General features: G+C 49.1%; 7 protein-coding genes across 7 annotated transcripts; 6 read left to right on the plus strand and 1 right to left on the minus strand.

Annotated features, from left to right (window-relative positions):
* Positions 1 to 3220: 3220 nt before the first annotated feature.
* FOBCDRAFT_230677 (general substrate transporter) lies at positions 3221 to 5329 on the plus strand. Its single transcript, XM_031189448.3, has 5 exons — positions 3221 to 3487; positions 3563 to 4041; positions 4096 to 4433; positions 4482 to 4879; positions 4930 to 5329. The coding sequence occupies exons 1-5, from the start codon at positions 3266 to 3268 to the stop codon at positions 5116 to 5118; spliced, it is 1626 nt and encodes a 541-aa protein (XP_031033433.2). The 5' UTR covers positions 3221 to 3265; the 3' UTR covers positions 5119 to 5329.
* A 477-nt stretch (positions 5330 to 5806) lies between these two features.
* Positions 5807 to 7332, plus strand: FOBCDRAFT_263801 (uncharacterized protein). The gene is made up of 2 exons (XM_031189449.3): positions 5807 to 6848; positions 6898 to 7332. Exons 1-2 carry the CDS (start codon positions 5845 to 5847, stop codon positions 7220 to 7222), a joined length of 1329 nt encoding a protein of 442 aa, XP_031033434.2. The 5' UTR covers positions 5807 to 5844; the 3' UTR covers positions 7223 to 7332.
* Positions 7333 to 10575: 3243 nt separating this feature from the next.
* FOBCDRAFT_252696 (uncharacterized protein) lies at positions 10576 to 11727 on the plus strand (the record flags this gene model as incomplete). Its single annotated transcript, XM_059611006.1, has 4 exons — positions 10576 to 10633; positions 10886 to 11081; positions 11134 to 11526; positions 11592 to 11727. 4 exons carry the CDS (start codon positions 10576 to 10578, stop codon positions 11725 to 11727), a joined length of 783 nt encoding a protein of 260 aa, XP_059465751.1.
* Positions 11728 to 15471: 3744 nt separating this feature from the next.
* Positions 15472 to 17277, plus strand: FOBCDRAFT_188908 (general substrate transporter; the record flags this gene model as incomplete). Its single annotated transcript, XM_059608669.1, has 5 exons — positions 15472 to 15574; positions 15623 to 15649; positions 15693 to 15799; positions 15851 to 17063; positions 17126 to 17277. 5 exons carry the CDS (start codon positions 15472 to 15474, stop codon positions 17275 to 17277), a joined length of 1602 nt encoding a protein of 533 aa, XP_059465752.1.
* A 2128-nt stretch (positions 17278 to 19405) lies between these two features.
* FOBCDRAFT_167373 (amino acid permease-domain-containing protein) lies at positions 19406 to 21557 on the plus strand. Its single transcript, XM_031189455.3, has 5 exons — positions 19406 to 19648; positions 19704 to 19999; positions 20050 to 20504; positions 20555 to 20978; positions 21035 to 21557. The coding sequence occupies exons 1-5, from the start codon at positions 19468 to 19470 to the stop codon at positions 21422 to 21424; spliced, it is 1746 nt and encodes a 581-aa protein (XP_031033440.2). The 5' UTR covers positions 19406 to 19467; the 3' UTR covers positions 21425 to 21557.
* A 684-nt stretch (positions 21558 to 22241) lies between these two features.
* Positions 22242 to 22982, minus strand: FOBCDRAFT_230681 (uncharacterized protein). The gene has a single exon (XM_031189456.3). The coding sequence runs from the start codon at positions 22962 to 22964 to the stop codon at positions 22305 to 22307; it is 660 nt and encodes a 219-aa protein (XP_031033441.2). The 5' UTR covers positions 22965 to 22982; the 3' UTR covers positions 22242 to 22304.
* Positions 22983 to 23493: 511 nt separating this feature from the next.
* FOBCDRAFT_230682 (uncharacterized protein) lies at positions 23494 to 24481 on the plus strand. The gene is made up of 2 exons (XM_059609840.1): positions 23494 to 23523; positions 23576 to 24481. The coding sequence occupies exon 2, from the start codon at positions 23678 to 23680 to the stop codon at positions 24389 to 24391; it is 714 nt and encodes a 237-aa protein (XP_059465753.1). The 5' UTR covers positions 23494 to 23523; positions 23576 to 23677; the 3' UTR covers positions 24392 to 24481.
* The last annotated feature ends 78 nt before the right edge of the window (positions 24482 to 24559 follow it).

Genomic DNA, 24559 nt, shown 5'->3' on the forward strand with positions numbered 1-24559 from the left:
GAAATTGCACCTTTGTAGCATTATAAGGTCGTTATCTCTAAGCACAATACTGGATTGTTTATGCGTATGAATTGTGTTTTCATATCTCTACCCTTTTCAAAAGCTGCATAACTTTGGTTGTTATCTCATGCAAGATCTCTGAAACGTAACCACAGAGCAAAATTATCTTAGCAGAAATGTTGACAGTCAAGGTCGGTCGACTGGCACATCCGTATTTCTGCACGTACTCTTATTTCACTCTAGGCGCTCTGATAAATGCTTGGACCTTATTTCTAGATGTTTTTCAGGCCAGAACAAGGATCATTTAGGCCTCCACAAGAAGCAAGGCCATTATATATTATCCTGCCCTTAAAGAGAGCCCTAGATCCTAGAGGGCAGAAAAATATATTCTTAAATAAATTATAATATATATTTAATAAGTAAAATCTTAATTTTATTTTAATTATTAATTACTCTAGTATTATGAATATTTAATAACCTAATAGGTCTGGTTAGCTTAAGTAATGAGATTAGGTAGAATAGGTATTAGATAAGAGTCTAGGCCTCCCCTAAAAATTAGAGAACTGCACCTTATCAGCTGTTAATGCTAATCATACACGCTGCTAGTTCAAGTAATACTCTCGGGTGTAACAGTCTTTCGCAAACTAATTAGGTTTGGTTCTTTATAGCATCAGCACTTAGCCGGTAACCAATCACTTACTCACCAGAGCATCCTTCCATATTACTTTTAAGTATTTAGACGGGTCATGCAACTCAGGTGCGTGATGGCACAAAGTAGCCTGCTATCGCAGTTTCACCAAAGCCAAGTAATATTGCTTCAAAAGTATAGCTGATGCTAACGAGCTCATATCATTCATGTACGAGAGATGATTTGCAGACACAGCCATGATGGACTATCTATTTCTACGAGAGGCAACAGTCAGCGCTGGGTTTGCGTTGAAAGGAGATAGCATGTTGAAGATTATTGGGTACTCCTCTTCATGCCGGGACTGGCAACCTTGTCTTTACCACAAGACCTCACCAACAAGGCCAAACCCAATGTGGAGGAAGGTCCAATGCGTCGGTACAAGTAGTATTTGTCGTCGAATGTGAATTAGAGACATCCTTTCTGTAATATCTGCCTCTTTGTGAAAGAGAACTGCACGGAAGGATAGGAGATTTCGGGAAAGGGATAACAGCAACGCTCTCCCACCCTCGCCGATCTTTTGGTAATCTTCAACTGCTTCACAGCTTAAATTCAGATCGAGGCGATCATCCGTCTCTGTCTGCTTGAATCAACAAATCTTTCACGTCTTGGCAGTGAAGTTTCTCCAAGGCATGCCGGATTGGGAGGCGTACCAGTAGTAGCGCGTCCTGGTGGACATATGTTAATGCGATCAATCTAGCATATCGCTTGAGTCAGCCTACCCTATACCGTAACTCCTTCCTCAGGCGTCAGGTTTCTCTCGAGGCTTCTGTAGATCAGCATTCTAGATTGGTCGCGTGCGATTGCTCATGGGAATCAAGACATACAATGACGAATTATAATTAATTCTACTCCATGTCGGTACGTAACGAAGAGTCAAGGGGCTAAACATTGTCAATATGTCTCATCATTCCAGTTGCTCTCTCCCATTATTCTTCTGAGGTCAATCGGCAACATTCCTGACATTTGCATTGCAACACCAGTCCTTCTCGAACGCAACCTAACCTAGACCTTAGATACGACTTTAGATGATAGCTTAAAGAGGAGACCTCAACTAATGCAACACAAACCACGTGGAATCCGAAGTTGACGGATGCATGTCTGGGGCAACCCAGCTCAAGCATCCATCACCAACTAGTTTCAGCCTTTATTCTGCATCTCAGCTTGTCACTTGCGCTTTCACATAAGCATAAGCCAGGTTACTTTACCCGGGCCGTTGGGACTTAAACTTAACGCTCCTATAGGAATTAAACCATAGGTATTAACTCTAAATCACTACTTTAAAAACTCTATACGCGCAAATCAGGAAGTGTCACTGGAAATAAATGCGCCAAAGCTACCCTGCATGTGCCTGATTACCCCCGAGGAGCAAGAAAACCTCTGACACTGAATCAAGGTGCCAAAAATACTTAGTCTAAGGTCTCCTAAACCCATACCAAATTATGTCTAAGTTTACCTAAGAATTTCTGTCACTTAGGACAAAAGTCCCAAGTTTTTATTGCATCCCGTCGATTGCTTCTCGAAGGATCAACGGCAAGGAATGCCGCTCTTGGCACGCACCGGGGGCGTCACCCGATAGGTGCATTAATTCCACGCTAGCAGAAGCGCGTCAAGAATCAATTGGCGCGCCTGTGCGGGAAGTGCGACTGTTACAGGTTATGCTTCTGGACTTTTCGTATGGCCCACGTGAGATTCGCAGGGGACGGAGATGGGAGATGGGGTAGCATAGGGAGAGAGGAGCAGGGATGTGAGCCCTCCAATTTCTCGTCTTTTTGTGGTACGTTTAGCCGGGTCTTTGATGATTCGCTCGCATGTTGGGTTCCCCAGCTTCTCCAGTGCTCTAGATGAATAACCGTATACACTGGAGAATCAAGACCCGCCTTTCCCCAGACAGAAATACAAGCTTCTTTCTTTCTTCTTCTCTTTTTGTTCTTGCCGGTTAGTCTGGGTATTCGGTACATAGACTCCCGGATCGGCATGTTTCGTTAGAGGCTCACCTCGGCTCGGTAGTAAATACCACGAGGCTCGTGAGTCAAGCGTGGAGATGTTTGGAGTAAAACGGGGAAATTAAGACCGATGCAGGATGCAACCTTGTCCCATCCTGGCATGACCCCGAACTCCTCCCGCCGGAGTCGCGCCGTAGTGGTGTCTTGATCCGGGGTAGTCTGCGGGGTTTCTCGCGGGGAACTCCTCGTTCATAGGTCGTCCTTGCAATGCTGTTGGTCTCCAATCTCTCTCGCCATTCGTGCGTCTAATGCCCGAGGGAACCATACCCCAGATGCCTAAAATCACATACCCCATACCCCGGTCCATAGACGCACGCTACGTATCATCGCCGAAAGCCTTGCTTTGCCAATTCTCCCGGTTGCTTTTAGCTCAAAGGTACTTTTTGATGCTACGACTCCATATTATACCTTACCTTGCTAGGTTAGGGACAGGGATCCATACGATCGGCATGTTCCCAACGCGACGTTTCAATTTTCTTATAAATGTCAACGCTCGGCACCGTTGCATTTTCTTATGCTCTCCTTTCTCGACTCATCCTCAATCATTGTTGATCTTCAATAACAACACGTCAACATGAGCAACGACGATAACAAGGGCGTTGGCGGCATCTCAGAGGTCAAGGGCGACGGGGCCCACATCGACCATGCCTACGATGTCGAGGCAAAGAAGGAGATGGCCGCTGATATGCAGGGCGCCATTGACGCCGAGAACGCGGAGCATAACATGACCGTTCTCGAGGCCGTCAGAGCTTATCCCGCTGCTTCTCTCTGGGCCTTCAACATGTCTTGCACAATTGTACGCAGCGCCGCCCCCAAATTTTATCTCTGTTACCCCTCGCCGGTGAATTGTGGCTAATATGAGTGGTTGTAGATCATGGAGGCTTACTGTGTTTTCCTCATCGGTAACTTCATCGCCCTCCCCGCTTTCGCCGACAGATACGGTATCTGGAGTGACACCAAGGGCAAATATGTCATTGAGACAAAGTGGCAATCTGCTCTTCAAGTCGGTGGCCCCATTGGCGCCATCATCGGCGTCACCATTGCCGGTCCCATCACCAGCCGTATCGGATACCGATGGGCTACCATCGGCGGTCTCATGACCCTCAACGCCTTCATCTTCATCTTCTACTTTGCCGACTCTCTGCCCGTCATGCTTGTCGCTCAGCTCCTTGAGGGTATCCCTTGGGGTATTTTCATCGCCAACTCTCCTGCTTACTGTTCCGAGATCGTGCCTCTCCAGCTTCGTGCGCCTGCTACGCAGATGCTTCAGATGTTCTGGGCCATTGGTGCGATTATCGTCGGTGCTGTTGCTTATCGCTACAATGATCTTCACGAGCAGGCTGCTTTCCGGTATGTTCATTCAATTCTCATCACCAATCTCTCAGATTGCTAACAAAATCTCAGTGTGCCTATCGCTCTTCAGTGGATGTTCCCCACTCCCCTCGCCATCCTCATCTTCCTCTCCCCCGAGTCTCCCTGGTGGCTCGTCCGAAAGGGTCGTCTTGAAGAGGCTGCCAAGGCCGTTCGACGTCTCGGACGTTCTACCCACGTCGACAACGCTCAGGAAGCCATTGCCATGATGAGGCGTACCATTGATCTCGAGAAGACCGTCAAGGAGCCCAGCTTCATTGAGCTGTTCCAGGGCACTGATGCTTACCGTACTGCCATCGTTTGCTGCGTCTACGCCGCTCAGAACCTTACTGGTAACCTGATCGCTAACCAGGCTGTCTACTTCTTTGAGCGTAAGTGAAATCTCGTGTGAGCTTTGAACTGTACTGACTGATTTACAGAGGCCGGTATGCCTAACAAGACCGCCTTCGCTATGGGTCTCATCACCTCCGCCCTCCAGACCGTCTTCGTCATGCTTTCTTGGATTCTCACCAGTTACTTCGGTCGTCGATCCATCTACCTCTGGGGTTCTCTTGGAAACACTGTTCTCCTGGTCGCCCTCGGTATCGCCGCCACTGTCGGTGATGTCAAGTCCACCGTCAACTCTAACACCCAGGCTGCTCTCGGTCTCATTGTCTCCGTCCTCTTCACCCTCGGACCTGCTCCCGCTTCTTGGGTCATCATCGGAGAGACCTCTGCCATTCGTCTTCGACCTCTTACCACTGGTGTCGGTCGTGGTTGCTACTACCTCGTCAACATCCCCTGTATCTTCCTCTCCTCATGGATGCTTAACCCCACTGTAAGTTCACCATTTCCAGCCTCCTCAAATCAGCTACTAACAGTCTGTAGGGTGCCAACCTCGGTGGCAAGTGCGGTTATGTCTGGGCCGGTACCGGTTTCGTCTGCTTGGTCATGGCATATATCTGGCTTCCTGAGATGAAGAACCGATCTTACCGAGAGATCGACATTCTCTTCAAGCGCAAGGTCCAGGCCCGCAAGTGGAAGAAGACCGTCATTGATGTCCACGACGACGAGTAGATGTTGCTACTCTCAAGAGGCAAGCAGCATGGTTTCTCCTGGGGAAGACCAAGCTGGATACCTCGTGTTGCTCTGTTTATTTAAGCGGCTGGATTATCTAACGTGGTTTTGTAAATCACATGTCGACCTATGTAGTCATACAGGAGTAAGACAATTTGAGTTGTCTTTTTGCCTACAGACTTTTTAGGAATATTAATCATGATTATCATAATATGCTCGCGCTGTCTGTGATTGTTGTATTGTAAATGTTGAACCAACCACGCGGTACGATACGCGACCTGCATGTCGCGTCTCACTGCATATTGGTCTTGACGCGGTCGCATTTACCAACGAACCTGTCGAGGCAATTGCGGTACAAGATGGGCCGTTGAACTAGTGGCAACTCAATCGGATCTGTTTTTGGACCCCATTTCTCACTTGTCGGAATATGTACCCCCGACAAACATCACCGTCCCAAGCCAGTGGAGCTGACATCTGCTCTCAATCTGACTGACAGGCGACACCAAGCATAGAAGAAGGGAGTAAAAACATATTGGTTATTATAACAATACTGGAACATTGAGAATAACCTTGGTCATCACTCTTCACATAACGCGTTGACGATGCAATGATGATATAACCCATGACGCAATATTTACGACTCTCATCTCCACCTTTACCAGTATATCATGATCTCCAACCATTCTACCTTCACTCATTCTCATTTAACTTCACACATCTTCAATCATGGCAGAGCAGGATATCTACGGCGGTAAACTCGCCAATCATTCACCGTCCCTTCCAAAGGGCACCTTCACTGGCTCCGGCGCCGAACAAGACATTTACGGTAGTAAACTAGCCGGTCACACGCCCTCTCTTCCCCACGGGGCATTCGCCGGATCTGGGGCCGAACAAGATATCTACGGCAGTAAATTCGCCGACCACTCCCCATCTCTCCCCAGACCTTCGTTCGCTGGATCTGGGGCCGAGCAGGATATCTACGGCAGCAAGTTTGCCGGACACTCTCCATCTCTGCCTCGGGCGAGTTTCGGGGCAACTGGTGCCGAACAAGATGTTTATGGCGCGCATTTCAATCGCACCGCGTATCAAGGTCTAGGCACTAGTGCGCTGGGACTACTGCACTCCGCAATCTTACCGTCTTTTAGTCTGCATGCTGGGTTATCGGCGGTCGCGTATGGGGTATCGCGGTATGCGGATAGAGTTGAGGGGAAGGACGTTCTTTGGGCTTCTGGAATGACGTTAAATGCTTGGTGGAGTGCTATTGGTTCTCGGTATGTTTACGATAGTGTTTCACCTCTTGATGCTTGGAATGGTCTTGGTTACTCGCAAAAGCTTCTTCTTGCTGGTGTTACAGCTTGGGGCGTAAGACTTACCTCCCGCGTTGTGTCGCGAAGCTTGAAGCGTGGCAAAGATGATCCTCGCTATGACGTTAAGAGAAAGGATCCTGGTTTCTGGAGCAAGGCTCTATTCACTACGTTCTTGCCCGAGGCTGTTGCGCAGACCATCATCTCGCTTCCCTTCACAATTCCTTTCCGCGCTGTAGCCGAGAGCGCCGTCGCTTCGCCTTTTACTTCCAACGGATCCGTCTTCCACTCGCTTGCCATCTTCTTGTTCACCACCGGCTTCGCTCTTGAGACCTTGGCCGATGCCCAGCTTGAGTCGTTCAAGAAGGACGACACTGCCCAAGGCATCAACCGCGAAGGCGTCTGGAGCATTGTTCGACACCCCAAGTAAGTTGTCGCCCCAACCGGTGAACAAACCAAAGCTAACATATTCGAGCTATCTTGGCGACGCCCTAATCCACGCCTCGTTCCCCATTCTTCTCCTGGGCGCCGGCATTCTCCATCCCATCGCTGCCCTCGGCCCAATTGCCAACTATGTCTTCTTGCGCTACCTCGGTGGTGATAGGGAGAACGAGGAGAGTCAAGCTGAGCGATACTCCAAGCAAGATGCTGTTAAGGCACTGGAGTTTGAGGAGTACCGCCAGCAGAAGAACAGCTTCTGGCCCAAGTTAGAGGAGCTCAAGAACAGCTGGACGCTTGGAATGTTGGGTGTTGGTGTTGCTGGTGTCGTTCTCGAGAGAGGACTTCGTGCCATGGTGTGAGAAAGGGTATGTCGGGAATGTACTATATCAAAATCATCGAAGGTCAAGAATTATTGTCTATCTCATAAGTAAAAGACGCCATCCTCTCCTATATAAAATCGCAACTTTAGTCATCCTTTCGTTACACCGATCACCCCGAACATAGATACGTGTGACGGATTCAAGCTCCACCACCCGGACCATGAGGCGCCTTTGACCACTGGAAATCCAGCCCCTTCAACGGCGCGTCAAAGCTACCAATGTCCTCTGACCAAGGAATTATCTCTGTGCCCCTAAACTCTGGCCCTTAATGGCAGCAGCCTTGTTAGCACGGACAACTGAATTTCTGATATCCCATCCACCGTCGCCCTCTTTTCGCTTGTAATCAGAAGCATATGTCCCAGTTAAGGTGTCACTACTTGATAACTTCAGATCATGCGGACTGAGACGTTGCAAGAAAATTACCCAGCTCCGGTGGTGTGCTCTACTTTCACGTCGAGTGCAGGACAGTGGCCGTTTCCCTCAGCATTGGCATAGAATGCACCATTTTCTACGAGAGTTATGACCACATTGGAAACTCCCAGACTCAAGAACTCATCTGCAATAGTGAGCCAAGTTTTTGTATTAGCACGGTTTCAATAACATCCTTGCCAATCCCCATCTGGGATACCACCATGTCTGGCTGAGTCCCTCCTCCAATCTGCTTTGCATTGATAAAGTACGCCTTTCTCCAGGTAGCTCTGGCACCAGGCGTGAAGAGACAGCGATTTTCGCGTGTATGATCAACCATGACGAAGGAAATGCTTGAGCTGATATTGGGTACTAAGATGATCCCCGAAGCATCAACGTAGTTTTTATTCCATTAGGCTTTGAATCTTTGACCATATCTATCATCGCCAACCGCCCCGATGACTTTGACCTGGATATCATCTCCAGTCCTAACTGTGACCTGTTCTGTAGCGACGATGAGGCTATCACCTGGCAGTGTTTCTCCTGCTGAATGTGATTTCTGGCATGTTCTGTAGGTCGCAATAGCCGAGTTTGTTCCCTTACCTCCAAGAGCTTCATGATAGTGATTGCGCTGACGCTCTCGCCGCAGTCAAAAATGCGACTCGTAACCATAATAAGTCAGCATCCAGAGCTCCAATGACGGCTATAATCTTTGGCGACATCTCCGTGACCCTGCTCTTTACTCTTGTGTCCCGAAAAGATGAAGTAAGGGATCAAGGGTGCAAATAAAGGATCAAATTCTCGGCGGTTACAGGCGATGGGACAGCGTTACCGACTGAAATACTTCTTTGTCCCAGCGCACCAGGTCCAGTCGACCAGATCAAGAATCTAAACCGGTTCAATTTCAACATGAACAATCACCTCTAACCCTAATGAATCTCTCTGTCAAGTTTGGTCATGTCGCCACTGAAGACGAAACAAAGCCTTGTCATAGACCTTTGCGATGTACCAGCTGAAGCGCCAGCGCCTTTGCCCGTTTACACAACCTTCCCCGAATCTCAAAGCATCCAAATTATTTTTCTTGCCTATTTCGGAGTAGGCATTGGATGTTTGAAGCTACATGGCTAGTTTAGAGAGACGAAGCAAGGGCAAAAAGGCGTGCGAATATGAGGAAGTGTGAGCTACATGTGTTATTGGTAGCTCAGATCTGTCCCTAGCGAGAAACATAAATGATGTCTATTCTTTTCGCCGTGTTTTAATCTTTTCTTTGTAACAAGTAACTTAGTCAACATACTTTGAACAATCTATGCATAAGCCAAGGAACTCTTCTCCCCCTGATACGTTTCAAGCAATTTAACGATCTCATCGTGCCCTTCATCAATAGCCCGGTCCCGTGCTGCCCTGCCTTGGGAATCTGTTGCGTCGACTTTGGCCCCCTGCGCTAACAGAAACCGCGCCACATCTTCATGCTCACCCTCAGACGCCAGTGACAAAGGAGCTTGTGCATATTCAGGATGCCGGGCCTCCATGTCTGCCCCATTCTTGAGGAGTACCTCGACGACACCAGCGTGTCCATCTTCAGAAGTTAAGCACAACGGCGTTTTGGATGACCCATCGATAACGTCAATTTGGGCTCCATGCTATAGAAGAAGACTTGCGTTTTCTGGCCTGTTTCTGATAGCTACCCGGAGTTTTCAGAAATTCAGAGTCTTTGGACTTGACATCTGATGAAGATGCCACACCAAGCGAAAAAGACCAGTAAGTCATCGAACTCCGGGAAGGCCATGCGTAGAGCTTTGTCCCAGCAAGCTAACTCAATAGACAAGAACCCAGGGAATTTCTCAACAACCTGTGGCCGCTTTTCCGTTACATCGAACATATTCGGCCGCTGCAACCTCAAATTGCCTAGAGACAACACCCGGGAAACGACGCCCCAGGATACGAATTACAGATCTGGACTCGGGGGTTAACGAGGGTATCAGCCTAATCGGTCAAGCCATCAAGATCAACAACATCAATAGTTCAAAAAGTAAGAGTTTCGTTGGCCCAGAAAGCAGCTGCCGACAAGACAGCGACGGTCATGGGTCACATACTGCGCAGATGCTTCTTAAAACAGCCCCAATGGCTGGAATCTACGTTGGCGAGATATGCACTGGCAAGAAGATAGAGCCGGGATACATGAAAGAACTGCAGAGGTAAGTTGCTTTCCTGAGACGCCCGATTACGCCTTGTGAGACCGCAATGCTGATACGTCTGCCCAGGCAATCGACTGGGCTACCGATGAATGTGACGTTGACATTATTTCAATGTCTATCGCCAAAGAGGAAGTAACTGGCAGCGGACTGGTCGACAAGGGCGCGATCTGTGGACATGCCTTCATGCTCCTCGAACCGGGCCGCAGCAGTGCAGGGAGTTCAGCGACAAGAGGTCCCAGGGTGGGTACTATATGCTTGGCCGGCTCACAAATTACCGTGCAAGTGCCCAGGGATGCGGGGCTCTCAGGGCGTGCCCAGTTCTATTTTAATTCCTTCGCTCTTTGCTCTCTCCCTCCTACATGCTATCTGTTCCACCAATGCCATAGATGATGTTGAACGTGACCTATTCTCGTGTCTAATACCCAATTGAGTACATGCACAGTGTCCAAGGGTTGTATGTCAGCTGATGCACGAAGGCCGCCTCGCATTTGCCTGATTTTGCCTGATTTTGCCTGAAACTTTCAGGCTGCGGATTACATCTTCGTTGAAGAGTGTGGTATAAAGAGACGCGTACAACCTTGAGCAGAATCGATTTTACTCTTCAGTCAATTCCGTCCAGCCCAAGTTTAACCATACGGCCAACAATCAGTCGAGTAGTTCCAACCAACTCGGATTTGTTCATTATTCTGCCACCACCTCGAAATATCTACTGTGCTAGAAAGAAAAAAAATGGCCGCCAAAAACTTAACGTGCGGGTCCTTTACGTCGTCAGGGGACCTCATAACGAGTAAGATATTCATGGTCAAAAGGCAGCGGGATTTGCCAATGTCCCTACTTGGATCTCTGAGTAGGCACTGCGAGCGAGCGTGCGGGAGCATAGCTGCTGCAATCCCCCCATCTGCCCCGCTGCCAGTGAAGTTATTTATGTTAAGATGGGGGTGATTGCGGCGGCTCTGCTCCAAAACGCGCACGTCCGCGCGCTACCAGTATGCACTCACCCTTGCTCCTTGAAGTCAGCGCTCTCGCTGACGGGGCCTAGATGACACTTCGTTTCCCGATCTCGATCTCTTCGATAACACCAAATGGCTTCACGGCGCGGGCATTCTCGACCAGCCTGAACGTTACGATGACCCGCCCACACTTCAGTACTTCCCAAATGATGGGGGCGAAGCGATGGAACACGGACACCACTTGCAGATAAACGCAGAGGAACCACTTTCTGAGAAAAGATTGAGGTCTGGATCCTTTTTCGTCGACCCATAATGCTTGAATCCTGATTTACAATAGGACGATTGACAAAAGGAGGACTCGGAAGTTCTTTTGTTCCGATTGTACTCTTTCCTTTGGTTCCCAAAATGACGTCAATCGGCATCGGTCCAGCATCCATGACCGGAGGAGACCATACGTTTGCCAAGTGCCTGGATGTCGTCGTGGAGGCAAGGGGTTTTCCAGAAAGGACAACCTCATGGTCCATTTGCGTGACGTACATGGAACTCAAGCGATGGACCGATCACTGGCGGAAGGCATCAATAAAATGGGGGCGAGGGAGTTGAGTGACCACGCCCAGGGCTGTCCGCGAGAGGAATTGCTTCGACTCGTGCTTCAGCAGCGAGCAACGTGTGAAAGGGAACGGCAAAAGCGGCGGGCTGTTGAGGAGGAGCTTGGGAAGTTGAAGCAAATGTATGAGGGGTGGGATGATATGTGGTTAAACGTGTTGTCACAGAACTGTTGAAGTTCTGAAATAGGTACATTACCCGTGTTATTCAGTGCGTCTATGGACACCCCCTGCTCACAATTCGTATTTCCATTCCCGCCCTCCCAACCCTTCCTCCTGTCTACCTCAATCCTAAACCCTTTTCCGGTCAATCAGCGTACCGTTGATCTACCGGGCCTCTGTGGATCACCAAGCCCACTTGTTGCCTTACAACAACCAAACCAGACGTTACAGCCCAACTACACATCCTCAGAAGCCCCAATGCGCCTTCGTCATCCTCACAACCTAGACTCTAGATATATACGAGGCCTCCTTTGATGGCCAGCCGCCGCGCAGACTCCGCGCCATCTCAGACCTGTAGCCAATCCCTGACAGCATGTCCCAATTTCCACTCTAGACGCAGGTCATGCATGGGGAGGGGCTCATCGGCATTGTAAATTCCTCGACCTTTTGAGACTCATCTCTGTCTCCCTTAGGCATCGCCCTGATCCTGCTCACCCTAAGCTCGGCAACAGGCGTCACGGCAGCCAAGTACATCGTCTCTATGCCATACTGCGACGAGCCTCGCGAATATTCTCAAAATGTGAAAGTTGAATGTTGTGGAACTCTGATTGCCTTTGTTTCAGCTACCGGAGGTCACGACGATTGGGCTATGGCCACATTTCCAGGAGCCTTGTACGATTTCATTTTTGTCCCGATATCTTTAGGCCAGGCCAGTGGTCCATTCAGGCATTCGCGGAAGCCTCGTCTCATATCTTCTAATACCAAGATCAACTTCTTTTTCACCAATGAGGGTGGAATCTGATCCGCACCAGCACCCTGACACCATAAAAGTGGTGGGTCGAATCATGGGCTGTCTTGACAACCTGGTCGAATGAGTTCCGATCACTGCACAATGAGAAAGGTAAAGACACACACCGGGTGCCCTGGTCAGAGTTAGTTGTCTCAAAATGTCTCAAACCAACTTATCATTTTCGGGCACTGAATCTTATCATGTTATCATCGATTCAAAGTTGATGTATCTCATAGGCAAATTGGTACAATCACACAATTGCTGAGTCTCTCAGCCTCCTGAAATCTTGGGGACTGTTTCTGTGCCCTTGACGGTTGACCAATAAGAACCCGGAAACCAAGATAGCATCAGCTCGAGGGACTGAGCCCCCTTTCCCACCACTATTCCCGCCCTGAGCCTCATTCCTTCCCCCTGGAGCATTTTGACTAAGGCCGTGGAAGGGATCCTTCACGACAAGGCAAATAAATAGACAATAGTAGGAATGAGAATCGACCAAAGAATCTACGTTGTAATCCAATATAGTCTTATTCCATACGGCTAAAGAGCGCATCAAGCAGTATTATCAGGCAGTCCAGGCATGCTGCCTTCACCAAACACTAGACGATGAAGCCAAGTTGGAGTTGTGAACGGAACCATTCCTGGTGAGTTGAAATCAGATTCGAATGGAAACTTTTTCGGGGCTCACTTGTCAAACACTGTGCTAGGCCCTGCAGGTATGTCCGGACAGTGGTTCAGTGCATCAAGGTTCTGTATCCCATGGAGTAGCTTCGTATCGGCCGCTTGGACGCCTCTGGCCTTTCAGAGTAACATATATTATCACATGAACTTGTCATAAGGTGTGAAGACTTTGTACATTGGACTTATTAGGCTACTGGTGGTGATCTTGTGCTGGATGATATATACTGCTCCGGTGATTACAGGCTCTTACATGGGCTCTACAACCAAGATTTCGACATCATATCGTCCAGTTGTTCGATCCAACCATGACCCCAGTTACTTGGTGGAACAATAAGAAACTGAAAGCTTATGTTCTAGTCACTCACTGGCCAAGGTGCTACAGCAGATAAGAGTGACCAACTCCCTGTTGGAAAGAAATATGTCAATAGAACCAAGGCCTCTGGGGTGCCCAAGATAACAGCTTTGTGCCCAGCTACTCTATCGCCAAGCAAAGACAATGAGCCATCACTAGAGATCCTGAGAGTGTCAGTTCTCACGCCATAACCTACGATCCTGGGCCGGCCGGACTCATGCCGTTCTTCTCATGACTACACAAGGCGCAGGAAGAGGGGCACAGAATCAAGGCCCTAGATTCATCTGTTAAAAGAGAAACTAAAGACCTTCATGAGGGAATTGATCAGGCTATCGCCATAGTGAGAATGGTAAGGATCTCCAAGGTCTTGAGCCCCAGAAGCGCCAAAGACCAGGTTCCCAACGAGTGATCTTTCTTACGGCGTCACACGCCCAGCCAAATCGACATGAGAGGAAATCCAAGTGAACAAACTCGCTGTCGAAACCATGTTACCAAAACTCTACCAGTCGATGGCAGAGCTCCTCGCCGGAACCAGCTCTGCCTGGAGAGTGAAGGATTGCCTATCTACAAAATATGACACAGATAGGATCCCAGGTAGTAGGATGCCAAGAAGTCAAGACAAGAAGATGTTTCTATCAGAGGTCCGCAGTCAAAGGCGGTTCATATTAGTGCGGCTACCTACATCCTACAACTAATGCATCCATGCTGCACACTCAACCAAATTGATGATGAATGACTCACGACGGATACTGATTTCCGCAACTCACAACTCTTTACGCCCGTAACATGAAGCTATCAGACACTAACAACGTCGGTTCGACGATATCCCCGTGGGGTAATTCCTTTAAACGCCGATCCTCCGAAGTTATCTCCACAGATTCAACCAGGTTGTTGACCTTCTCCGGAGTGTTTACTGGCGCCAAGTGATTTAAGCTTATTCTGGATATGGGGCCATGAGTGTGGGGATGTAACAACAACGTGATGATCCTGGGCTCGGTTACAGATCTATGTTGCAATCATGCTGGGTTCAGACGACAGTATCCGAGTTGTCCCGAATAATGACTTCTCACGCGAGCAAACAGAGCGTGGCTGTGTAGCGAACAGATAATCTCAGTGCGTAAAACTAGCCAGTCGTACAACACGATGGGCCAGGCTGCAGTTTGGGGATAACAAGACCCTTCCACGATAAGCAACAGCCAAGATCGGCAGTCGTTGCAACGCCGAGGCAATTAGGTAACTTAGTTCACATAACAACTCATGTACAAAGGCCTTTACTGGCGCCAAGTGAACGCTTGTAAAAGTCCCTGTAATAAAATAAAGCACAGGGTAGTATTCGCCATAAGCAATCGACTGATTCAAGCGGGGAAGAATGCGTCTCGGAGCATAGTTCTGTTCGCCGACGACCAATGGTGTTGGAGCGGAGCCTGCAACGCTTAATTTTATGCTTGAAGCTTGTATCGGGAGCTAAACTCTGAATGGCGGGCCGGTTGGTAGATCTCCAAGAGTCGGCAATTAGACCCTTATGTTTGAGGGACTTGGCGGGGAGAGGACTTTGAGAGAGGATATTGAATAGAGAGATATTTCTACTATTTGGCAGCAAAAGGCTCCATATTCGACCTCTGTGAAAAGCCTGTTTTTGAGCGTATCGATGGGGACTGTTCCACGTACGTCATCAACAATGGTGAGATGATATCAACGTCTGCAACCTATATGAACAAAGTATGCACGGAAATGCAATCTCCAGCCCTCCTCACCACGGAAAAGTGCACCCTCAAACTTCCCCTCATCCAATCTTGGCAACTCCACACTCACACTCATGATCCCAGGGTTACCTTGATTTTCCTACCCCACGGGGAAACCAGTGGAGCAAAATAGACCCCGAGCTTTTCCAACGGCCAGCCATTCGCGTAGGAGGATGAATTTCATGGTCATTGTGAAGATAAAAAGGCCGCAGTGCCCCCGTGTTCAGAAGAGGGGACAGAGACTTTCGCAGTTATCTACTCGCTTGCTAGCTTTTTGTGTTTGAGAGCAATCTTGATCTTATCATCTTGATATTTACTATAACAACCTCTTTTATTTCGATAATCTATGGGCTGGAATACTCATGCGTCGGGCACCAATGATCCGCCTGAGGTGCGGAACTGGCGAATCCACCTGATTGCCACGGTGGCTAGCATGTCCGCCCTCGCCAGTGAGTTCTGAAGCTGTGACGATGAAGGTAAAATACTGATCTGAACAGTCGGATATGATACTTCTGTTATTGGAGGTTTGTACTACTCACTCCTGCTGTTGGAAGTGTATGTTGACAGGGATAGGTACCATGGCATTGACCTCTTTCATGAGGGACTTTGGCCTTGACCTCGTCGAAAAGACCCAGCGCGACACCATCCAGGGAAACATCGTCTCCACCTTCCAGGTACACTTCTCCTCTCCTGTCTTTCTCTACCGGCCTCTCTAACAAGTCAAGGCTGGCTGTTTCTTCGGTGCTCTGTGCACCTTCCCCATCGCTGAGAAATGGGGTCGTAGAAAGACCATCATGGGCGCAGCCCTAGTCTTCCTCCTCGGCGGCGCCCTCATGACCGCCGCAAACGGCAACCTCAACATGATCTACGGCGGAAGAGCCGTAGCTGGTCTCGGCCTCGGAGCATCCTCCCTCACTGTCCCCGTGTACATCAGTGAAACAGCTCCGCCGTCCATCAGAGGTCGTCTTGTCGGTATTTTCGAAATCGCCTCGCAGGGCGGTGGTATGCTTGGCTTCTGGATCAACTACGCTACTGACCGCACCATCGACGTTAACACCAAGACCCAGTGGATTGTTCCGCTGGCGGTGCAGCTTCTGCCGGGCTTGGGACTTGCGCTCGGTATGCTTTGGTGTCCTGAGTCGCCGCGCTGGCTGGCGCGTGGTGATCACTTTGAGGCAGCGGAGAAGATTCTCGCCCAGATTAGAGGTCTTCCGGCAGAGCATGAGTATGTCCGTCGAGAGATGGGCGATATTCGTGCGCAGGTTGAGGAGCGCAGTACGAATAAGATGAGCAAGAAGCAGCAGTTCAAGAAGCTTTTCCAGAAGGGCGTGCGTAACCGCATGGGTATCGGAATGGCTCTCATGTTTCTGCAGAGCTTCACTGGTGTCAACATCATTACCTACTACGCGCCCCGTATCTTTGAGAGTCTTGGAATTCCTGGTACTTCATTGAAGCTCTTCTCCACTGGCTTTTATGGTATCTCCAAAACCCTCGGTATGGTTCTCTTCACCTTCTGGGTCGTTGAGAAGGTCGGTCGTCGCAAGGGTCTCATTTGGGGCGCTGCGCTTGGTTGTATTCCTATGTGGTATATTGGCGGGTACGTGATGGAAGCCGATCCCGCTGCCGCAGCTGCAGCTGGCGTTGTGAACCGCGATGGCTGGGGATACCTGGCCATCGTGTGCGTCTACATCAACGCCATCATCATCTGTGCGACATGGCAGGGTATCACGTGGACCTACGCGTCCGAGATCTTCCCCCTCGACATTCGCATGCTCTGCGTAGCCATCACCACAGCCGACACATGGCTCGGATCATTCATCATCGCGCGCTCAACACCCTACATGATTTCAGACTTGGGCTACGGCGCCTACTTCTTCTTCAGCTCAATCCTCGTATGTATGGGCATCTGGGCGACGTTCTTCGTCCCCGAAACAAAAGGTGTGCTACACCAAAACATCCTTCTAGACTTTTTCTATAGCTGACACGCATAACTTTCACAGGCATTACCCTCGAAGACATGGACGCGCTATTCGCCAAACCCGTGTACAAAACGGTCTGGGCACAGATGCGCGGCAAACCGGTCCTGGAAGAAAATCGCTCCGAGTCTCCATTCGAAGACGACGAGAAGGCCCATGAGCTAAGAATACCTTAGCTTCCTCGCTCAGCCGGGGTTTTCTTTTTGCAGCATTAGATAAACAAATGAGAGGTCTTATCGGCTGCAACCTTGCGTTCCCCCCCTGTGAAACTGCTGCGCCCTGAATGGGTGGTATGATTCTGACTGCCGTTCCAGAAGGGGACGTTCTGTCCGAAAGGTAAAAATTCGTGCGGGTGCGATTTTTTTTAAGTGATGACAGCAGGGCCCTTCCATGTCTCCGATCCGCTACGGCGATTTCTTATTTTGACCGCGACTCTTCTCTCCTCTCTGTCCTTATTATTACCGTGTCGCTCACAACGGCGAATGCCATTCTCACTGTGCTTTTTACCCCGCAAAGCTTCCCCAGACTCTGACGTAGATTATTCCCAAGTTTGGGATTTCCGTTTGTCATAGCGACATTTGGCCCTTTTGCTAGTGTTACAGTAAGTGGCTGTCTACGTGCGGCCGACCAGCTGTTTGCCAAGAACTGGGAGATTCACTGAGAGGCGATGTTATTGGTTTGCGGCGTTGGGGATAACCGCGGGACATTCCCCATTGGGTTTTAATTTGGGCTTTTGTTCGATTCTTGGTTTTTTATCACTGCCAAGACTACTCGGCTGTCTTGGCGCTGAGGAGAAGGGTTGTTGTTGGATGGTGAGAGATTGCGGTGGTAATCTTACGGGTTTGGAGTTGGCCAAGAGATAAGGGCGATTGGAGATTGAGGATGGAATGATCTTTTGTTCTGGTCTGTTGCAATTAGGAGAATGCATGCAGGCGTGGCGATGAACTGAGACTGTCTTTAGGAGTGTTTGTCCTGACTCAAGTGCCAACCAACATAATACGCTCTAATTTAAACATCAATGGCCCCAGTTGCTGCGTCAACTCTAACAATATTTAACGTAACAAATTCCACTTTCCCCGATCCCATCCCCGGATTTTCACGGCTCAATCTGAACGACCCAATCTCAATGAGGATGGAGATAATGCACCTCAGCACAATTGGCTGACCTTCCGAGGCAAAAGCCAGGTACCCAAGCCACCAACCTAAACGTTAGCTGATGATTGGGAATAACCTCCAAGTTTTTATCTCCTTCCCTTTCAAGATGATACAGATTCCCTTGGCGTCGGAGGCCCCAAGCGTTCGGGATTTTGACAGATTTCTCGGCGAAAGCTGGGCGTTGCGATTTTGTGTTTGTGGTTTTTGGAGACGAGTTTTGGGGTAACAGTCAGTAACTGTGACGCTCAACGGTCAAGAGATTGTGCAACATTGTCAGAATGATTGCTCGCCACTCAATTAAAACGACTGAAAGCAAACGAAAGCCAGCGCGTCATACCCATACCTCGTGATAAACATTTTAAGCTTGTTGCTTAGCTCGCTCTCAACCCACCAGACTGGGCGCCACCGTCCACCTGTTGCATGAGAGTGAGAGCAGTGAGAACCCCAAATCAGACCAAGACATGCGCCAAGCCGGACCCCAACACGCCCAACCCTCCAGTGAGAAGATCGATCGTTGCACCTTCCGTTCTCAGTATCATGTCCGTTGCATACAAGATTTTTGATCACGCGTTGGACGGTTACTGTCAACTCAATCATAATGTTCGTGAGCGGATGTCGGATAGTGCACAGAGCACTGCCAAGTGCGGGGCGGGTCATCACTGTAAATCAGCGGCTAGTCATTGACTGACTAAATTGTCAAAGCTTCCTGGGGAAACTTGAAGCATGTGCTGAGAGAGGCGAGGCATGGTTTATTTACACGACACGACAGACATGGAACATGCAGTATCGACAGGAATACAACCCAACAGCTGTAATCATATTGGAGAGCTGCACTAACAGGGCGTAACCCATGTTCAAGGGATGTTGCAGTCTCCCTCCATTTGCCTCGTCTAGAACTACTTGGCAGCTTCTCTTTTCCCCCATCTCGTCTCGTTCTTTGATGCTTATCATGTCTTGTCTTGGCACGCTACACGAGTTAACCCACCACCTTCTGAATTCCAAACCCCATCTCCTGCCCTTTTCGCCATCGCCTGTGTTGGTGTAGCTACTCCCCTGCAACCTGTAACACAACAAACCGTACGTCTCCGCTCCTCGGAGATAAAAACCACTCCCATTCCCTCCCACTTCTCTCCAAGCTCGTCAGGTTTCATTCCCTCTCCCTCACCCACTTTACAACTCCTTCACAACAGCTTCGTTTAATTCCTTTAACAATGACCTCTAAGGAGGAGAAGATCGACGTGGGCAGCGCTACGCCGCCGTCGCCTGATCATGGCCATGGGCAGGTGCACACCAAGGATACCTTCACTGGTGATGTTGAGGGCGTTCGCGATGATTTCCGTGAAGATGATTTCATGACCCGCAATGGTCTGAACCTCAAGTCCTTCCAGCGCCGTGAGTCGCATGCACTGTCCACCACTGCCAATTGATCGCTAATCTTCTTTTTCAGGCGACTACGGCACTGGTGTCGTCGAACTCGATCGCTCCATGAAGAAGCGCCATCTCCACATGATTGCCATTGGAGGTTCAATCGGTGCTGGTTTCTTCGTCGGTTCCGGTGGCGCTCTCACCAAGGGCGGCCCCGGCGCCGTCTTCCTCTGCTTCTCTATCGCTGGTATCATGATCTTCAACGTCGTCCACGCTCTCGGTGAGCTCGCTGTCATGTATCCCGTCTCTGGTGGTTTCTATACCTACTCTACTCGCTTCATCGATCCATCCTGGGGCTTCGCCATGGGCTGGAACTACGTAAGTGTCGCTGATCCCGCGTCGCGCAATTGAGACGCTGACATTTCCAGGTCTTCCAATGGGTCATCGTTTTGCCGCTCGAATTAACAGTCGTCTCTTTCACCGTACAATATTGGAACAAAGACATCAACGAAGCTGTCTGGATCACCGTCTTCTGGATATTTATCATTGTCATCAACATCTTTGGTACCCTGGGCTATGCCGAGGAAGAGTTCTGGAGTTCCGTCTTCAAGCTCGCTGCCATTGTCATCTTTATGATTGTCGCCATCATTCTTATCTGTGGCGGCGGTCCCTCCTCCGGCGACTTCGACACATATCAGGGCGCCAAGCTCTGGTATGATCCCGGCGCGTTCCAGAACGGTTCCCGAGGCTTCTGTGGTGTCTTTGTCACAGCCGCCTTCTCTTTCGCCGGTACTGAGTTGGTCGGCCTCGCTGCTGCTGAGTCTCGCAACCCCGCCAAGGCACTTCCCGGTGCTATCAAGCAGGTCTTCTGGCGTATCACCCTGTAATTCCACCAATCCCCCAACCCTCTTACAACTTACTAACACGTGATAGCTTCTACATCATCGGTCTCACCCTCGTCGGTATGCTCGTCAGCTCCACAGATGAGCGTCTCCTCAACAGCGCCAACCCTTACAAGGACGGTACCTCTCCTTTTGTGCTCGCAGCCAAGGACGCTGGTCTTAAGGGCTACGACAGCTTCATGAACCTGGTCATCTGTGTTTCCGTTGTCTCCATCGGTGTCTCTGCCGTCTATGGTGGCTCCCGTACGCTGACTGCTCTTGCCGAGCAAGATTACGCGCCCAAGATCTTCACATACATTGATCGCTCAGGACGACCTCTCGTCTCTGTCGCCTTCAACCTCATCTGGGGTGCCCTCGCCTACGTTGTCCTCGCCTCATCTGGTGGTCTTGTTTTCGACTGGCTCCTTGCTGTCTCCGCCCTCGCCGCTCTCTTCACTTGGGGCTCCATCTGCTACGTAAGTTTGAACCTCGAGTCTTCCTTTTGACCCGTTTCACTGACCAAATCCCGTAGGCTCACATCCGTTTCCGCTCCGCTTGGAAGAAACAAGGCAGAAGCCTCGACCAGATTCCCTTCAAGGCTGCTGGCGGCGTTTGGGGCTCTTGGTTGGGTCTTGCTCTCTGCTTCGCCATTCTGGGCTGCCAGCTCTTCGTCGCCATCTGCCCACCAAACAAGCCAGGCTACGGCGATGCCGAGGACTTCTTCATGGCCTGCCTCGCCATTCCCGTCGTCCTCGTCTTCTGGATCATTGGTTACTTCTGGAAACGTCCTCAGTGGCTCACAGTTGATAAGATCGACCTTGACACCGGTCTCCGTGAACATGACTGGGACCAAATCAATGCTTACCGTGCTACTGTTGCTGGATGGCCCGCCTGGCGCCGATTCTTCCACAAGTTCATGTAAGGGCATAAAGTCTCGTGATACATGAATATTGGGAACAGAATGGTCAACTTGTGTAGTTAGTCCCTCTTATTGAGGATTCTTAGTTTATACCCCATCAATCTACTGGTTGCTAGCTTTTATAATAAGAATCTTGGGAAGTTTGTTTATTGTGAAAGTATTTAAATCATTAATGGTAAGCCACTTGCTAAAGATATAACAAGGACTAGAAGAAATCATTTAAAGGCGGCACCTGCAAGCTAGGGTCGTCGTTCTGAAAGCAAGTTAGGGGATCACTAGTCTTCCCCATAATTTTGTCGGGTCAACCTACGAGAATCCTTGCACCTGAACTTCTGGCATTGGTGATTACTTTAAACCATTACTATGGCTAATGTTCTTCTCTTCCAAGTGATTTTTATTGGCTTTTATCTGGGATTCTCTTATTGTAAAGTTAGGTTGTCTCCGTGGAAGAAACAGAGGCCGTAATTTTAACCCAGAATCTGGGCCCTTTCCTGTTAAACCATCCTGTCTAATGGATCTTTTGCGTAAATACGTTGAAACTTCGTTCTCCCCTTATAGGACAGCCGGCTTCGTATACATTCTATAGATAACATGGGTTCTGTGAGTCACTCAACACGTAATATCATCTCTAGGGTTGACAGTGCCAACCACAGTTCATTTTGGTGGTGTTAATTGTCAGCGGGGCGATTTTGCAGTGTTTTGCTGAATGGCTCTGGGTGCTTCTCTCGTGAGCCTTATTTTCAACCTACATGTGCAATCCTGGACAGCATTCATTGTAAGTATAAGTTGAAAGTAATGAATATCATAGTTAGAGTCTTATCTAAGAGCCATGCCGTAAGTATCCGTAATGCTATAAAATGGCTTGCCCAGTTGACATATCAATTCACAAGGCGCGAAACTGCGCACCAAGTAAATAAAAAACCACAACATACATCAAGCCAGAAAACCCAACAATAACCCAACCAAACGATCCAACGTATGCCACAAGACTAAGCGCCATAAAAAGGAACCCCGTGACAATGAGCAGATGCAATGCTGCAGATACAACAAGCCCAGCAGGCGTCCACTTCTTTATCGTCTCCTCATCAATCTCACCCTTTGTCTTTTGTCGCATCAGCGCAAGAAAACTCCCGCTATAACCAGCCAAAGCGATGGACACGGCAAACGCGAGCCATGATACTGCGAGAAACAGCCGGACTGTTTTGAGAGTAAAGGTTGGCGGTTCTGGGTCCCAAATGTCTGCGGGGTCGGTCATTTCTCCTACGATGACGGCGAAGGTTGAGGCGCCGAAGACGGAGATGGCGATCATCGTGACGACAAAGAAACGAAAGACTTCGAGGTCATCGCTGTTATTTTTGCTTGATGAGTGGATGGAGTCTTGTCTTGAAGCTTGCGGCCCGCCTTCGAGTCGTTGAATGACATGATATAATATCTCCCGGGAGAGTTCTTCCGTGTCTTTTCGATATTCCTCAGCGTTCGTGATACTATGGGGAGGGGCTGCGCTTTTGATAGCGGGTTTGTCGGTTCGAACTTTTGCGGACATTGCGTATAGTGTTGTTCTATGAATAATACTTAAGTTTAAGTAGTTGTCTCTTGCAAAGCAGTGGTAGTCTAAAGATATATATGCAAATCCTCTGCTATACTTTTAGCTACAAATGTTCTGCTCAATGAGTTGCATTACACGCCCTACTCAGCCCTGAGATTCTGCTGACGAATACTAATCCGTAGGCGCGTAAGGCTTCGCCCTATCCTTGACATCGAGAAACCTGTTTAGCCCCTGTCTCTGACCACCCATAATTTGGCCCCCAATGGAGATGAAATTATCAGCTGTGCTAGTAGGCGCTGTTCTGGAAGGGTGGGTTAGCTGAAACAATTGAACCGAGTGCGAGCGCTAAGCCTACTGGATGCGGGGGGGCTTGCTGACTTGCGAGGGCTGCGCACTGTCAAGTCCGACGGACATACCAGGATATGATTGGAGTTGCAGGGTAAGACATGATTGGCCGTCCGTGTGGCGGAGTGTCATAAGGCTGTGCTGATTGATAATTGATTCAACCAGTGACTCTGATCAGTTGTGAAACTATGTCAAACATTGAAATATAAAAGTAAGTAACTTCCCAGTTACTCCAAATCTCAATATTAAATAAGCTGATCCAGCATATCCCTGATCCATCACTTTGGACCAAAACTCTTATCCTTCACACCTCAACACTGTACATCAATCATCTCATACAGATTATCATTCCAGTCCTCATCAAAATGTCAAACAGCAGATTGAGAGGACCGCCGCTGCCCAGTCTGGTACAAGGCTCATCGCTGCAAGCTCAATTACAGAGCGAAGGCGCCCAGATCTGGCGAAACAACAACCGCCCTCTTATTGAACACATCATCAACCACGCAACTCCCGGTTACGTTACAAAAGTCGTCTGGCTCCAAGAGAAAAGCATCATCGAGCATGAATACTTATTGATGTGCGTCAAGACCTACGATGGAAAACTGTCCTGGATGCGGATTGAACGCATGGGTGAACTACCCGTAGGCTCGGCAGCCAGTAACGCTCTGACAGACCAGGCACAATTGGTCGTAACTCTTGCACCATCCCGAGAAAACCTCATCTGTGATGATAGGGTTCTCGTGGAGGCTGACCTGGACACAAACGCGGCACGGTTGAGCAACGTCGCCAAGCTCATACTGATAGTGCACAACGAAGAGCCGCAGTATCAGATCCAATGGCATAACTGTTGGTGGCTTGCGCGGGTCGTTATGCAAGTGCTTTCAGAGACATATATGCACGGTAATAAGAAGCAGAGGAAGAAGGTCGTTAGTCGGTGCGATTCTTCTCACAATAAACATGTCCGGGGTATGAGTGCTGGAGGACCATTTGCGGGGATTGGGCAGTTGGCGACCATTAGACATTTTAATAACCGCAAGAAAAGGATTACGGCCAACTTTACTCAGTCTTTATATAGTTAGCATCGGTGCTGTTTAGGTAGTGTTTGGGTATATTTAGAGGAATATTCTTTTGCTATTTTATAGATTTTACTGCATAGCGCAAGATTGTACTTTATCATATCCAAAGTCACCATTGATATCTTCCCTAACACCACTTAATGAGAACAACACGACCGGAGATCACGGGCA

Source organism: Fusarium oxysporum, chromosome IX, assembly GCF_013085055.1.
Source record: "Fusarium oxysporum Fo47 chromosome IX, complete sequence".
Classification (NCBI taxonomy): Eukaryota; Fungi; Ascomycota; class Sordariomycetes; order Hypocreales; family Nectriaceae; genus Fusarium; species Fusarium oxysporum.